This window comes from Gavia stellata, chromosome Z (assembly GCF_030936135.1).
Source record: "Gavia stellata isolate bGavSte3 chromosome Z, bGavSte3.hap2, whole genome shotgun sequence".
NCBI lineage: Eukaryota > Metazoa > Chordata > Aves > Gaviiformes > Gaviidae > Gavia > Gavia stellata.
The window spans coordinates 72,700,260-72,717,396 of record NC_082637.1 but is presented as its reverse complement, the minus strand read 5'-3'; the positions used below and the strand labels follow the sequence as shown (position 1 = coordinate 72,717,396).

Genomic DNA, 17,137 nt, shown 5'->3' with positions numbered 1-17,137 from the left:
CTACATTAACACAGATAATCAAAAGAAAGGATCCACTTTGCGATGCCAGAATGACCAAGATAACACTGAGTCTTGTTTAATTCTCTGTACAGTGATGATGAAAGAGCAGATACACTGGCAAACTCCTAGAGCATCAGTACTTTCCAGGAAGGAAGTGGAGAAAACACCTTCTTGAAATGAGAGCTTCTAGTCAGAGAAAGTGTCCTTCACTTTCAAGGTTACATTCACAACTAGTATATGCAGCTATTTTCTGCCATTCTTCTGCAAGATAGGGAAAGGAAACGTGCAGTGGAAGTTGGCATTTAATGCCAGTGACAGTCTCATCATATGTGGCAAACAGCAAAAGTCTGGCTCCATGATTCTTGGTATCAAATAGGTCCTCAAAGAGTGCTTTAAAACACACTGATCAGAACTATCACTTTGATTCAGTGAGAATAATTCATCAGAAGTGTGATGCATGAATTCTTTCAGATCTGATTTAAATATGCAACACAGAAGCTAGCTACCATGGCATAGGTAACCATAGACTGCATACAGACACATTTTGCTGACAGGCATCTTAGAGAAAAGCTTCAGTGTGAAAGCAGCTCTCTTCTACCTGACTTTCCTCAATAGTACATGAAGTTCAACTCCCAGCAAGCTGGAGCGCAAAGCAGTAAGGAAGGTATTCCTGGCCTTGATCAGCAGTACCTTCCATCCATACATTTGGCTGACAGCATCTTTTCTTCATCAGAGGTGGCCGCTACAACTCCAGGTCCCACTGTTTTTGCCAATCATTCTAGAGTACAGCTCTCCCCAGGCAATGGTGAGGTGCTACTTCAGCATTAACACTCCAGTCCTCCCTGCTCTTCCAAGTAGCTGCCTCTGAAAGCAACAGAGTCTAAGCTACCAAGCTGTTGAATATGCATGCAAAGTAGCCAATTCTGGGGAAAAAAAAACAGACTTGTGCAATGTTCTTGAAGGCTGAAGATCCCCACTGCACAGGGTGGCATCAGACACAGCAAAGAACTTTTCCTTACAAGGCTGTGGAAGCCCCTTGCATCATCTGGTTATAGCTTATCCTTAGGATCCATTCCAGCTTTTACAGTTTCTAGTCCAATATGCAACCAATTGTTTTGCATGGGAAGTTACGATACCTAACTTCTTACCCTAAATGCCAAATGGACACAATAAAAGGCTTGTCTTCAGCCAAACCTCATGTCAACTGGGAAGCTGGAACAGGACAGGAACAGGACTGGAATATGTTGCCCAGAAAGGCGGTAGACTGTCCGTCGTTAAAACATGACCAGACACAGCACTGGGCAAACTGCTCATGGTGACCCTGCTTGAGCAGGGGGGTTGCATTAGACAATCACAAGAGGTCCCTTCCAACCTCAGTGATTGCATGATTCTGTGAAGTGTTTCTGCAATGTTAGAAGAACTGGCTCAGTTCTTCTGAATTTCAACTGAATTTCAGTTATCAGGATGTAAGAACTACCTTCAAAAATCACATGCCTCTTACAATACTAGGGAAGGCAAAATAATTTTGAAACGTTTTTGATTTAATAGCCTTTTCAGTCACTAACCCTGACAGGTATGTCAGTTTCATTAACAGGACACAGAAAAGATCAGTTATGATATTCAGATTGGCAATGACAACAATAAATTTTGGTGGATTATTCATGGCAAATACAGAAGATACTTTCAGCCCTTCAACTGAAATGAAAATTTTCAGATGCTACAATGACTCTGAAATCCTTTATTTCTGGTAGTCATTACTTCTGTACTTAACCAAAAAGTTAAAATACGAGTCATACTGGGCATATTTTTGTATTTTCTTTTGTTGTTAGACTAAAGGATCCTTATTGCCAAGATATCCCTTGTTCAGGTTCAGCTAGTGTTCAGGGCTGGGGTGGTAAGCTCTGCAAAGTTCAGGAGTGTCTTTAGGTTGCCCCCTTCTGCCCATCCTCCTTGCCCTCCCATTTCATTGCCTTGCACATCACAGTGAAGATAATAATTCTCCCAGTTCCTCATGCTTTTGAGACTCTGACTTCTGAAAACACACAGTTACAATGTGATGCAATAAATCAACCGAGCCAACCTAACAACTCTGTACTGTTCAGGGCTGCCCTTATTCCTCACACCCTTATGCCAGCACTGAGGATCAGCAGACACCTTTGTCAGCAGTTCTTTTTGGCTGTACTAATTTTTACCTCATAAAGGAGTGATGTCTTCCTAAGGGGTCAGAGGAGCACAAGATTTAACACAGAAGGAGTTGCAAGGGTATGTGAAGCAGGAACAAGGAAAGATGCTGCCAAATGGAGTCTGACTTCATTCATCATGTTGTCTAACCACTCATCAGTAAGACTGAGCTTCAGGAACATTGAGTTATAGGCTGTTGTAGCACTGTGTTTGGACAGCAAAGTTATTCTGGATCTTGTGTCCTCAACTGCCTTATTTCCACACATACTATAACACCATCTTCTCAGTGCAGCTGATACCAACTGTATTTTGCCCTGTGCTGTACTATACAGCACATCTAGTTAAATTTTAGGCAGAACATGTCTTCTGTTCACTGAACTCCATTCTGAATGGCTAGTGGCTCTGTGTTTAGTACTGACATATCCACTAAAGCAAACTGTCAGACTGAACACTCATTTCTTCAATGAGCATGGCAAAGCTATCATAATGCTAGTGCTCATCTGCAGGAGACAGTTCGTAAGCCTTGTGTAAAACTGTGCAAGCTTTCATTCATAGATACTACCAGCCATGACAGCCCACTCCATCGTCTCCCCCATGTGCAAAGTACATTCCAGCTCATGCAAACAGATGATCTATTACGTATAATTAGAGCTGAATTTTTTATTCTCTCAAGTCCATTTCTCTGATTGCAATGATGACTTTTGTTTCACACAGCTTAATTGTTGTATAGAAATTTCTTCCTTGAGAGTAAAAACCTGACAGAACCAAAGTTGCTCAAGGAATACAACTGGTTAATATGGCAATCCTCCTCTTCTCTGAGCGGACCTGTTTAATTCACTCTGAACACTGCTGTAAAACTCAGCTGCCAAATATAGTAGTATGTAGTACCCGGTTTGTTAAGAGGGGATATTGCCCAGGAACAGAGATTCAGAAAACAGCCCTAATCCTGTTTCTGTTGCTCTGTTTACCAGCTGATCGTGCCATCTTCCTAAGCCTTTAGTTTCACTTTCTGCGAACAGTCACTTTTATAAAATGTAGAAGATGAAGACTATTCTAAGAACTAGACACTGTTAAAAAAAAATAAAAAAAAATCCTACCTGTCAACTAGGCAACATACGCAAGTCCCATTCTTGTCTAAAAATATCTTCTACCTTCCTGTTTGTAACAAAAAACTTCAACTTGTAATGATTACTTAAAAAAACCTCAAAAAACCCCAACCAGAAACACCCAAAACCCACCCACCAAACAAAACCCATGCCAATTTCCCCCTTCTTTTCTCTGATTTTTTCCAATTATGTATCTTCAAGAAGACCAATAGCCTTTGGGACCTGCCCAGCACCATCCTGCCTGGGGCACCATCCAAAAGATGAAGTGAAGAACAGTAAGCTTTCCTTTGCTGTGTAAAACCTCCTCCTGAGAATCAATAGCCAGGCAAATGTTCTCCAGTCTGAGGAGTATTTTCACACAGTATCAGTCAATACAATACCAAAGTGCTTAAGCGCAATAAAGAATATGCTCAGGTATTACATAGTCTTTAACCATATGCTTATTAAAAAGCAGTAAAAAAACTGGCTGAGGAATGGTGGATTACTGGAGATGAAACTGGCCTCTGATGACAACAGATTAATGGTTAAACTGATAGGCGGCCAGAGCCAGTAGGATGTTTTAGGAAAAGGAACATCTTTGTTCTAGAACTGTTGAAAAGCAGGTATATCTCTTCCAACACAACTGGTATTTCCAAATTCAGAATGGTAGTGTTATTTTTCTACCGCCTCCTTAAGAAACCAGATAGAAAGACTAAGGCAGCCATTACTACAAGAAAGCTCTAGAAGCAAGTCTAAAAGCATGCATCCCTTCTTTCTGCCAATTAAAAGGTGGCTGCCTACTATTTGCTCTTTCTCCTGTTCTAATTGCAAGAATGAATTTGGCAAGATAAGGGGAGAAAAAGGATAGAAGACAGCTTCACCTGACAAACACCACTGGGGACTAACATATTTTGTCATCATCTTAGGTTGATGTATGAGCATGAAAAAAGGCCACTACTAGAAAGAAGCCAGCACCAAGACTGGCTGGAAACGATCAGCTGTGGAGTAATTACATACAGACAGGTCGAATCAGCCCATTAGAAATGCTGTACTGGGTCAGAACAAAGATGTTCCTAGCCTGACATCCTCTTTGGCAACAGCAGGGGCCTAGGAAAAAGCATAAGGAATAGGACAAACTTAGTGATACCTCCTCCTTCCATTTTGGATACGCCATAGTTCAGGCAGTATCAGTTAGTGACAGTTTCTTTGGAATGAAGTAGTTCATGACGACTGAGGCCAGGGATCATCCATTTATTAGTGAATGTATTCAGTTGCTTTTGAATTCAAGATGATGAACACTCCCCACTTACCTTCTCCAGGGCTCTTATTATTTTATAGCCTGTAACTCCATGTTTCCCCACCTATATCATCTAACTTAATTGTTGCTCGTACAGAACCCATTACTTATCTTCACCTGTCACCCTTCTGAATCACCCTTTCACGCTGTTTGATCTCCCAGTGAGTTTTTTTGTTTGTGTATTTTCTGGGTGGAGGTGGGAGGAGCACATCTGATTTTCACATGTACTTACACAGCATGTTTCCCCAGTGGTACAGTGTTTGCTATTTTGTTCTCTATTCATGAGAATAGAGACAGGAACATCTTTTCAGGGAAGTCTGCTGCCTCCCTGGGGCCTAAATTAGAGATGTCACCGGAAGACTGAATAGCTTAGTACAGCTTTTGGACTATTATCCACTCCTGCTTTTTCATGTGGGTACTAATGATGTTGCAACAAAAAGTCTAAGGTCGATCAAAAGATATTTCAGGGCCCTAGGAAGAATGCTAAAAAATTCAAGAACACAGGTAGCATTTTCCTCAATCCTCCTCATAATGAGGAGAGACTTTGGAAGAAAAAGACAAGCCCAAGATCTAAAAACCTGGCTCTAGGACTGGTGTCTCCACCAAAAGTTTGGGGTTTATAAACACGGAAGAACCTTTGAGGCACAAGATATGATGGGGCCTGACAGGATCCATCTGTCCCAATGGGGGAAATGCACCTTTGGTTGTAAGCTGGTGGGACTGATTGAGGGCTTTAAACTAGAATCACTGGGGGAAGGGGATGCCAGCAGGAGAGCTGAAGGTAAACCAAGGGATGGCATGGCATCGCCTGAGGGTGGCAATGCTAGTGGGAACATTTACACCGCTCCTGGGAGCATGGAGGGCTCAGGAGCACATCTGAAATGCTTGTACACCAACACGTGCAGTATGAAAAACCAACAGGATGAACTGGAAACATTGGTCAGTTCCCACAGCTATGATGTTACTGGTATTAGTGAGCTTGGTGGAATGAGTCCCACAACTGAAGTGCTGGGATGGAGGGCTACAGGTTGTTCAGCAGGGCTAGGCAGAGCAGGTGAGGTGGAGGAGTTGCACTGTATGTAAGGGAGAGGTTTGACTGCACAGCCCTTACAGTTAGTGATGATGTGGTTGAGAGCCTCTGGGTGAGGATTAGAGGGATGGAAAACAAAGGAGATACTGCAGTGGGTGTCTACTGCTGATCGCCCAGCCAGGATGATAGCACTGATGAGTTATTCTACAGACAGTTAGGAAAAATCTCTGGATCAGAAGCCGTTGTCTTTATGGGAGATTTCAACTTCCCACACATCAACTGGGAATACCATATTGCTGTGACAAGCAAGTTTGGGAAATTCTTGAAGTTTGTGGGAGATAATTTCTTGCCACTAGTACTCAGTGAGCCCAAATAGGAAAGATGCCCTCGCAGACCTGCTATTTGTGAATAGAGGAGGACTGTGTCAGGGGAGGTTTAGACTTGACATTAGAAAGCATTTCTTTACCAAGAAGGTGGTCAAACACTGGAACAGGCTTCCTAGAGAGCTGGCCCATACCCCAAGCCTGTCAGTGTTTAAAAGGCATTTGGACAATGCCCTTAATAACGTGCTTTAACTTTTGGTCAGCCCTGAAGTGGTCATGCAGTTGGACTAGATGATCGTTGTAGGTCCCTTCCAAGTGAAATATTCTTTTCTATTCCGTGCATTTTCAAGTACTTCTTATTACTTGCATTTTTTCCTACTGAGCCAACATTTTCATGAAGTTATTATAAATGTCAAGATCTCTCTTCCCAAGCTTAACAGTCCACACAGAAAAAACATTTTTTTTAATGCAACGAGAATCCTTCTTGTCCATTGCCGTAGTTAAGCCTCAGTTGCAATTTTATGGGCCAGCAACCTGGTATTAGGAAGTTCCATACTGCTTCAGAGAGCCCTAGTCTTTATAATCCTGAACAACCCTGTATTATTAGCCAGCTCAACTTGTATTTGCACCCTTTACCAACTCACTTATTACAACAGTGACCAGCATGTGTCCAAGTGTGTCCCCTGGGGAATCCCACGACTTCCTGCCTTTCTGGAGGTCAACCATCTCAGCATTGCTACATTTCCAATCTTTTAACCAATTATACATCCATGCAAGCACCTTCCCTAATGTCCCAGGACTGCCTAATTCTCTAAAAGCTTTTGGAAAAGAACTCTGGAAATTCCAAGTGAATCTTTTGAGAAAAGATGTAGGAATTTAGTCTTCTCTTGAATTGCCATATCTGAATCGCCATCTCCTGAATCACTCACAGAGTTCAAGTAATTGAGGAGAGCTAAGCATGTGCAAGGAGAAAGTCTTTTAAACATACATACCACTTAGTAAGAGGGTTTATAACTAGACTGCAAAGGGAACCACCAGACATGTTGCCAGTACCAAAAGTAAATTTATTATTACTTTTGGGTTATTTGTGACTTCAAAAAAACCAACAAACTTGTTTGTTTACAAGTCTGCATCCCTCTCACACTTCTGCTGTAACGTTCTCTATCAGGGGTTCAGCTGCCTGCATCCCAAGTATTCAAGGCTGAGCCCAAACACAGCAGACCTACATCACATTTTTTTTAGAATTCTGAGCAAAGTTGTGAGAAAGACTTGTGAGAAAATTCTGTAGAAAGATCAGAAATGAGACAGGGGTAGGATGGCTAAAATGGGGATAACGAACTGCTCAAACATGCATGACAGAGTAATTCATCAAACAGAAAGGTGTAAGATTCTGATAGAAAAAAATGAAGGTGGGAGGGTAACTACCAGTTATCACTTTTTCCAAAGCACTAGTCTTGCTGGAGACAGAAGCAGACAATTCAGCAATACTGCAGATCTGACGAACAGAGCGGTTGAAGCAGACTCTTCTTCTCCTGATTGAAGCCTGCCTGGACAGCAAATACTTTTTGGGTATTATATAAGGGTGGTGAGCATATTTATTCTCAACCCAATTGCTCATTAAGGCTTGGCTATGATCTGTGAGTGCTAGCCACTACATAATTACTTTGTACTTCTGCATTTAGCTGTGCAAAATATATTACTGCAAGCAAGATGCTGAAGCAAGCTAACCTAAAGAAGGGAGGTAACAGACCAATGGAGAACAAGGTCAGCCTCAATCATTTGTAGTAAGTCGTTTTGCCTGAAAGGTGAAGACTGAAAACAAAATCATCAACCTGCAATTTGCAGTGATTTTTGGAGACTTCAGCTCACTAGCTAGGAAAAGTTTCCATTACTGGTGGTTGTAACCTAAACACAGAAATTACCATTTCCCAGAAGTCAAAAATTAAATTCCCTCCTTTCAGAGAAAAGTTTAGGGACATGAGTTATTCAGAAGTGACACTGTCCACAGCAGAGTCCTCAAATGATGAGCTTGGAGATGCTGAAAGCATATTACAACGTTTATTGCCTGCTGGTTTGTAACTAAGCTGCTACTGATCAGTATGCATTCAATAGAGTATGTGCTGTCTCTTTAAGAAGGTACTGAGAGAAACACCAGGCATTTTTTCTGTTCTTCTGAGGGTGGCAGACACTCCAATGTAAGTACCCAACAAGGCAGAAATAATTCACAAGTTAGTCACGGAAGCATCTTCACTGATACTGAGAAGTACAGCCTGCTCTCTGGCATTTCAAGGGATTTACAGAGGTGTACACCTGCAGATGACTTGTTTGAACCAGGAGTAAACACTGATTGTATGTAAGAGATGTATGGTAGCCTTCACATGAGAAGGCCTGGGTCCCAGTTCAAACTTCTCCAGGCCAGATTCATGACTATGGTTTACATAAGTCAGTAAACTGAAACAGGCTTTACAGGCTCATTAACAGTTCTCTACAATGGACTGACTGTGCCAAGACAACTTGATAGTTCTGATTGCTGTTGTACTGTGCCTGCTGTATTACAATGTTTCCACGGATTTAATACTGCTTATTTACATTAAAATGACTTTATTTGCTTGCTAGAAAGAAGGGATAGACCCAACAGATAACAAGCAAACAGACAATCAATACAGACCAAAATCCTGGATGAACAGTAACATTTTGTCTGGACCATTAGCTAAGAAAAAGACTAAAATTTGCTGCATGAATTAAGTAACTCAAAACATAACTGCTTGCTCTATGGATAACACAGGAACCGATCATCAACCATCAAAACAAATTGTTGCTGTCTGCATATACTACTGGTGTCTGTCGCAAGATGTCACAAATGCATTTTATGTATGTGTTAGAATACCATACTTGCATGCAAATGGTGTTATTCCGGAAGATCAATTATTTCATCTCAGTAAACTTTTTTTTTTCATTTAAAGTTATTACATGAAAAGTCACTTCAAGCAGACAGATATTCTCATTACTTCAATACCCTTCTGGTGCCACAGTTTGACAGATGTTGATTAAGTTGAAAGTGTTCATTGATATGACTGGCCTGTTAAAGTAAAGCTAAACAAAGCCTTGATGCAAAATTGCATTATACCCTAAGTGAACCATGAGTGCAGAAGAAAAGATAAAAGCACAGCAACTGAAGACTCTTAACCCAGTAGTGATGGCAACTCATGTGGCAGACCCGTAAGTGGAGGCTCAGCCTGATACCAGCTCCTAATATGAAGGACAAAAACGCCCCTGGTGATCAAAAGACCACAGATCATTGCGGGGGGGGGGGGGGTGGGGTGGGGTGGAGGGGGAGCGGCCCCAACATTATCACAGTTCATTATCTCCCCAATATTATCACAGTTCATTTTTATCTGTTATCGTATCATAAGCCTAACTTACACAGCAAAATTCCATAACCTTGACTTAAGATGTGAGAAAGACCTGTGGAAAAGTCTATAGAAAAATAATAACTACAGATAGTCCTAAGACTGTTCACACACGATTTCCTGGTAGCTTATAGATTTAAGAGGAGATAATCCCACCAACAAGGAAAAGCATAAAATTCAGTGGGGAAAAAAAAAATGGCACGGACAGCAAGTGTCATCAGCTACTGTTTGGGTTGTCAGTGTTGGAGTCAGTTAAAGGTGGCAACTCAGCAGCCCCTATCACTTGCTCCAGGAGGCCACAGAGGCTGACCTTTCTTCTCCAAAACAATGCTAGGCCAGCCAACAGTGATTTTTTGGGTGTCATTTCAAAGGCATTGTTACAATTGGGGGGGGGTGGGGGGGGTGTTGTTCTTTCTTTTTTCTTTCTTTTTTTTTTTCTTCGCTGCTATGGATCATGAAAGGAAACACAAGACTACATGAAATAACATTTGGCAAATGAACACTCAGAAATCTGTAGGGTACTGGCATGTTCCACAAAAATGACATTCAATACTTACTGTGCACACATGAGGCCAGTTCTCAAGCTGACGGAGCACTGCTGTGCTAAGCTCCTCCCAGTATATTTCCCGGTAGATCTGTGGCATCTTTGACACCCAGACACCACTGCTGCACTTGCTCAGAATCTCCTTAATGCGACTTTGAACTTCATTGACATGAGCAGCAGAAGGGCCAGAAGCAACAGAATGTGTCTCCACAATGGATGTATTCAAGTTATCTGTTAAACATAAATACAGCCTTGAAGTAAACAGCCTTATCAGCAGAGAGGAAGACTGATGATTACCCACCTACTTAAAAATTAAACATGGGAGCTGCCAGCATAACACCAACTCTAAAATGCAGCTCTCCTGCCCAGCATGGCTCTTTCAGTCACTTTCTATTGGAAAGAGCCATGGAAACCTCAGACATTTCGTAATTGACCTGAAGCTGAATTTTCAATCACTGTAGTTATTTTTGTAAGAAGTTGCTAAATGTTTCTTCTGAAGAGATCCTGGAAGAGATTACAGAACCCTCAGCCACACTGTTGCTGAGAGGCTGCACTGAGGCAGTGTCCCAAGAGGGACACAAGATTATTTCTTTAGGAGTACAAACACAAACACAAAGATATAGCAAAACACCCAAGGATGTTCTTCTGAATTCAGACAGATGTACAAAAGAGAGTAATGATTTGCCTTTCATTGTAAGATATGTCCTGGGGAGAAGTCTGAATCCAGCACCCAGCCTTTTTGTGCTACTGCATCCAAGGAAGCCCTCCAGTGGAGCAGGGAAAGAGACAGCAACTGTCCAGCTACTTTGGACAGTTTCATACATTGTCTGCCGGAGCAAGGCAGTCATTATTCCAGTTGGAGGTTCGCATCACTAGCTTGCCTGCTCCCTCATCTTTACTCCTCTCCTCCCTTTGGAGGGGTGTATTTGCTACTGGACCTGAAGCTTCACAAATCAGCCTGACAGGTCTCAAAAAAGGCACCATCATTTGACAAGCCCATGAAATGCACAACTGCTGGGGGCCACGCATGCAGAAGGGTATTTTTTGGACAGCTATGTTAGTGTGCTGCTTACTCCTGAAAGCCAGAATTTCACTCTCATATACCAGATCCCTACCCTGGCAGTGAAGTTAGGCATACTCCTCCTGTTTTCAAGCTACTCACACTAGCTTTGTGATTGGCTTTGACACTTACTGCACAAGGATTTTCCTAGAAGACAGAGAGGCAGACAAGTAAACACACACATTTCCCCAGCACCATTAAATCAGAGTGAGGAGGTTCACTCACAGAACTTGGTTTCTCACCCAAACCTATCTTCATTCAAAACAAGTACTAAGATGGATTTTTCTTAAGATGACTACCAACGCAATGTGAGTAGTCAAGAAAAATTTTCTTAATGGGCAAACATACCATTTGAATCCACGGAAGAGCTTCTGGACAGGTGAACTTGCAACTCCTTTTGAAACCGTGGTGGGACAGTTAGTTTCTTTTCAGACCTAAAATTGAAAAGAAAATTGCTTTAAATCATTCTCCTGGCTCTGAATAGCATTCCATTTGCTTACAAGACCTATACATAAAATAAAACGTATTTCACATACTTCTAGCAGGCCTCCTGCACAAGATCAGTACTCACAACATCCTGGCTTGGAAGACAACCTGATCAGCAGTAACAAGGCAGATCAACAGGTGGTTTCTATTTTTTTCTTATTACCCCAATTATTGTGAGAAACAAAACGCACAGTAAAAAGACATTAGCAAAAGGAAAGCATCTAGGCCTAATAATACAGTTGATGACCTTACATTTCATAGGTTCAGCCTCACTATTTGGTTTTTTATCTGGATGGCGTGTCAGTCTTGCTGTTGAAGATGATTATGCTCACTTTCTTGGTAGCCACGTCAGAGTCTCCTGAAAGCATCTGGCTTCAGAAGTTAGGGGAACACCTAAAACTACACAGGAACTCAAGGGTTTTTTGTGGATGCTGTTGCTACACTGTTTAACAGATTCCTCTCTGAAGTGCTCTCCCACAGAAAGGACACAAATGTCATGCGTACAGGTGTTCTTCTGAGGTCCCTCAGAGAGCAGCAGCTTATACCGGGAGCACACACAGCAAGAGGTCACAGCAGTGTGTAGCTCACTAAGACTGTTTTGGAAACAATCAACGGTGGAATAATTATATACACTGCAAGCAAAAGGGAACAAGAGTTGGAGAAAAAGAGTTCAAAACACAAGCCCAAGCACCTCCCAAAGACACATACCCAAGGAAGAACTGCAGTGGAGAAGTCAGGGTGGCAAATGCACCAAAACAGCTCTCCGCAGAAGCATGGCTGTGAACACCAGGCATCTCCAGACCACAGCAGTCACCACACATGCACCGAGCAGGCTCTGGAGACGGTCTCTGCCCAAGGGGCCAGTAAGGAGACTGGCCACCTCTGGAGTTCAGGGACAACTCTGGAGGAAACCACAAACTTCACCAACTGCAGAAACACCAAGGGAGATTTTCCCAGCTTCACCTGGGCTCTCAGAGATAGGATAGGGGTCAAGTATGATGCTGAGGCTAGTAGCAACAGGAGTTCAAGACTAGCACAGTATTAAGGTAGCCCTATGTGCCTTCACGCTGACCTTTAATCAGAGCAGATCCACAAATCAGAAAGAGGCCTCCCACATCTACACCTCTTCTAAGCAGCATCTCAGAAGATTTAACCTGAACTTGTCTCCCTTGCTTTTTTGCTGTCCCCGTAAGATGAAACTACTGTTCCTCTATCAGCTATAGGGTGTCACTTGTACCAAAAATATTTGTGTTCTAGGTCATGTCCCACAGCATTCGTAGCGAGGATAGCCACTGCCCAGCACAGCGTTTTCCAAAGCAGGAGAGGCATGCCCAGAAGTGCTGAGCAGCCAATCAACTACAAGCACATTTATGAAAAACAAGTGGGATGAGACTCAAAAAGTACAAAGGCAAAATCACCCACGGAAACCCAAATGCGCATTCACACCTTGCACTTCTTGGGTATCTGAAAAGACTCTTCCAACACTCTACCTGCATCACAGGAAAACCCTCTACTTTCTGGGCACAGCTCAGATGGCCACACAAAGCAGCAGCACAGTCTCTTCTTAGAAGGTGCGCTGTGACTGGCCATGCAGACCCTACAAGAAACCCAGGGTCCCACCTCTCTATACCTACATTTACCAGTATGGACAACTCCAAGCTGAACAGACACCCAAGGGAAAAAGCCCCCTTAAGGGAAGCAAACTCAAAAGAGACTACCACCATTGCTAGGCAGCAAGCAACACAATCCCATGAGCTAGCCACATGGGTAATGGAGGCTGTCCTGCTACTGCTCCCTCCCAGTAGGAATCCATAGCTGCGTTCTAGTCCACAGTGCCACACACCATTTCTACCACCTTAAGCCACACATCAGGTGACATGAATGACATAACTGCAGGGTAGGCCAATGGGAACTGCAGCAAGGTTTCAGTGAGGAAGAGGGCAGATGTTCCCCTCTTGAGTCATGCCATCTGGAACACCTTAGAAAGGAACCTGGAACAGAGGACTGATGATTCCCTTATGTTGCGTGTGAAAGCAAATTGGATTTGGGATTCTCTCAGTATTAAAGAGACTTCATGAGCTATCTTCCTGTGCTTCCTGCTATGGTTCAACAGCTTCCATGGAACAAAGTGATGCCAACATCAGCTTTGAGCCCAGTTATAATCAGTTTCAAGCCCTGCAATCAGACAAGGATCCTGCGATGCGCTCCTTGCTCACACAGACCATGGTGGTCTTATCTCTCCAAAGATGGGATGGAACATGACCAGACAGTGGCAGAGCCAACACACTTCTCCCCAGCTTCCTGCAAGGCCTCATGTTCCTCAGCTGCTAGAAACTGCTCCCAGCAAGAGGCCTCCTAGCCACAGCAGTAAGAGGAGAACACATCAGCAGCCCAGCCCTTCACAAATGCCTGACCAGCCATGCAGCCCTGCCAAGCCCTCATGCGTAGCTGTAGCCAAGTAGCCAGTTATGTTTCACTCCCTCAGACCACTGTTTCAGAGTGAAGGGAAGGCATGCCCTTCCCTGCCTATCACCTTACCTTGGTAAGGCCCATGCCATCCAGCTCTGCTCTTTGGCCCTCGGACAGTGGGGGGCCAGGTGGCAGCCAGCAGCAAATGCTCCCTGCTGGTCCAAGCAAGGGGGTCACCAAGCATCTCAACCTGTTCTGATCCATGCTGTTGCTTTCCAGCTTCAAGGATCTATCCAGTTAGCAAGGTCTCTCCCACATTCTGTGGGAGGTCCACAGCAACATGCTCATTACATGAACTTCCTGAGTGATTGCTGCTATAAAGACAGCCTCTCAGACCCTGCAACAGTGTCTGCAAGAAGGCCTTAGAGGGCAGCAGGAAACAACCTGGCACAACTGCAGCTACCTTCAGCATCTCCCCCTTGTCATCTGGGTCTGGCAGAATGGGGAGGAGAAACAGCCTGTTTCCCTTCCACTCAAGACTATGCAGTGGCAAGCCCCAGAAGCTGTGGTCATGAAAATCTCCCAGCAAAACTGAGAGACGTTTCACAGTGCTACAGAGGTGGGACACACATGTTGGCAGCCACAAGGGAACTGCCATTTGCAGCCTCACTGTGGGGCTTCACTACATCATGCTGGTGGAGCACAGAGACCGGTCAGCACCCAAAGCCTGCCACTGGAGGACATCCTGCCAAGGCAAGTAACATAGATCTACCATAGAAGGACAGATGCTCACAGAATCTCAGAATCACTAAGGTTGGAAAAGACCTGTAAGATCATCAAGTCCAACCGTCAACCAACCAACACCACCATGTCCATTAAACCATGTCCCACAATGCCTCATCCACACGTTCCTTGAATACCTCCAGGGAGGGTGACTCTACCACCTCCCTGGGCAGCCTATTCCATTGTGATACCACTCTCTCAGTAAAGAAATTTTTCCTAATATCCAGCCTGAACCTCCCCTGATGCAACTTGAGGCCATTTCCTCTTGTTCTGTCAGTCGTCACTTGGGAGAAGAGGCCAACATCCATCTCTCTGCAACCCCCTTTCAGGTAATTGTAGAGAGCGATGAGGTCTCCCCTCAGCCTCCTCTTCTCCAGACTGAACAACCCCAGTTCCCTCAGCCACTCCTCATGAGACTTGTGCTCCAGACCCCTCACCAGCTCCGTCACCCTTCTCTGGACACGCTCCAGCACCTCAATGTCCTTCTTGGAGTGAGGGGCCCAAAACTGAACACAGCATTCGAGGTGCAGCCTCACCAGTGCCAAGTACAGGGGCACAATCACCTCCCTGCTCCTGCTGGCCACACTGTTTCTGATACAGGCCAGGATGCCGTTGGCCTTCTTGGCCACCTGGGCACACTGCTGGCTCATCGTCAGCCGGCTGTCGACCAACACCCCCAGGTCCTTTTCTGCGGGGCAGCTTTCCAGCCACTCTTCCCCAAGCCTGTAGCATTGCATGGGGTTGTTGTGGCCAAAGTGCAGGACTCGGCACTTGGCCTTGTTGAACCTCATCCAGCTGGCCTGGGCCCATCAATCCAGCCTGTCCAGATCCCTCTGCAGAGCCTTCCGACCCTCAAGCAGATCGACACTCCCGCCCAACTTGGTGTCATCTGCAAACTTGCTGAGGGTGAACTCAATCCCCTCATCCAGATCACTGATAAATATATTAAACAAGACCGGCACCAAAACTGAGCCCTGGGGGACTCCGCTTGTGACTGGCAGCCAACTGGATTTGACTCCATTCACCACAACTCTCTGGGCTCATCCGTCCAGCCAGTTTTTTACCCAGCGAAGAGTGCACCTGTCTAAGCCACGATTCACCAGCTTCTCCAGGAGAATACTATGGGAGACAGCGTCGAAGGCTTTACTGAAGTCCAGGTAGACAACATCAACAGCCTTACCCTCATCCACTAGATGGGTCACCTGATCATAGAAGGAGATGAGGTTGGTAGAAGGAGATGAGGTTCTCACCAGAGAAGGAGAAATCAAAGACCCTTAAATGCAACCCTGAGAGCACAGATGTGCTTTGCTGTGGCTGGAGGGGCAGGGAGGCAGGGCGGGTGTCAGAAAACAAACAGAGAAACTGCACACGGACAGCACCTCACTCCAAATGGCAAATGGGGCACAGACAAGGTCTGTCACCTTCAGGACTTCTCCCAGTCAACCCGTGCTGTGAATGCTCATCCACTCTCATAGGCAAGTGCTGGCACTGCTGCTGGAACAGTGCCCTCAAGTCTGTGTCAGCTACCTACAAGGCTGGTGCAAGCCCAGGATTTCTGGGGATGCTGCTCACACCTCTGCTCCAGGAGGTCAGGACTGTTTGGAGGTCAGGACCTCCTCGCTCAAAGCAGCTTTCCCTCCTGCAATTCCCAAAGCACAAGCAACTACAGCAGCTCTGGGGGCGCGAAACAACCCCAGCAGCAAGGACACCAGCCATGGATCTTGCCAGTTCTGCTTCAAACTGGCCACGTTGAAACAAATTAATCTAGTCACATGGGCCATTACACAACCTTGCATTAAACCAGAATATGCTCCTCTTCTCCATGAACCCTCCCTCTAGTATGTCGCCAAGCTAACTGGACAGCATTTGGACCCTTTGCAACAGCACAAGATGTCTTCTCCTCCAGAACGACATGGACCAAAGTACACTTTGCCTGCAGCTTCTCCTCCCGAGTAAGGCAGGAACAAACACCAGAAACAAAAGCAGAACACTGCTGTCTGAAAGGAGACAGAATAGGGCTGACATCCACCTAATTTTATTTCAAGCATTACAAAGCTTCAAGTAGTACAAAACACCTTCTGGCCTTCCAGCAACTAAACTGGAGAGATCTGTAAATGCCCTTTTTGCTCTGCCTGTCCCAGGACAAAGGATCTCTGCCTTTTCGGGAAGTGCCACTTCAAAAAATCCAACTCATCTGCAGACACAGAAGAGGGAAGGCCTGTACATACATGCTCCCACGTTTCACTGTCAGAGCAGGACAGCTTGGCCCTTCTCTCCTCTGCTGCAGCAGCCTCCTCGACAAAACAGGGAGCAGAGCTGGTGACACGTTTCTCCACTGCAGCTCCACTCAGCTTGCTCAGGAGCAGAAAAACAGGTCAGTCCACACTCATGTCGTTGGGAGCTGTGGTGCAGACAGAGGCACCCATCTCGAGTCTCCCCACTCCTGCTGGGGCCCTGGCCTCACTCCCCTCACCTGCCACACACAGCACATCTCTCTTCCCTGGCCTCTACCTCCAAACCCTCCACTCC

General features: G+C 44.8%; 1 protein-coding gene across 4 annotated transcripts in view; it reads right to left on the bottom strand.

Annotated features, from left to right (window-relative positions):
* The window catches only part of TDRD7 (tudor domain containing 7), a 51,937-nt gene that overhangs the window by 19,118 nt on the left and 15,682 nt on the right, over window positions 1–17,137 (bottom strand). For all 4 annotated transcript variants that reach the window (XM_059833389.1, XM_059833387.1, XM_059833388.1 and 1 more), the window contains 2 exons: window positions 11,279–11,364; window positions 9,884–10,101 (listed from right to left, as the gene is read on the bottom strand). In XM_059833389.1, coding sequence (XP_059689372.1) covers window positions 9,884–10,101; window positions 11,279–11,364 — 304 coding nt within the window. The remainder of the gene's footprint in view (window positions 1–9,883; window positions 10,102–11,278; window positions 11,365–17,137) is intronic.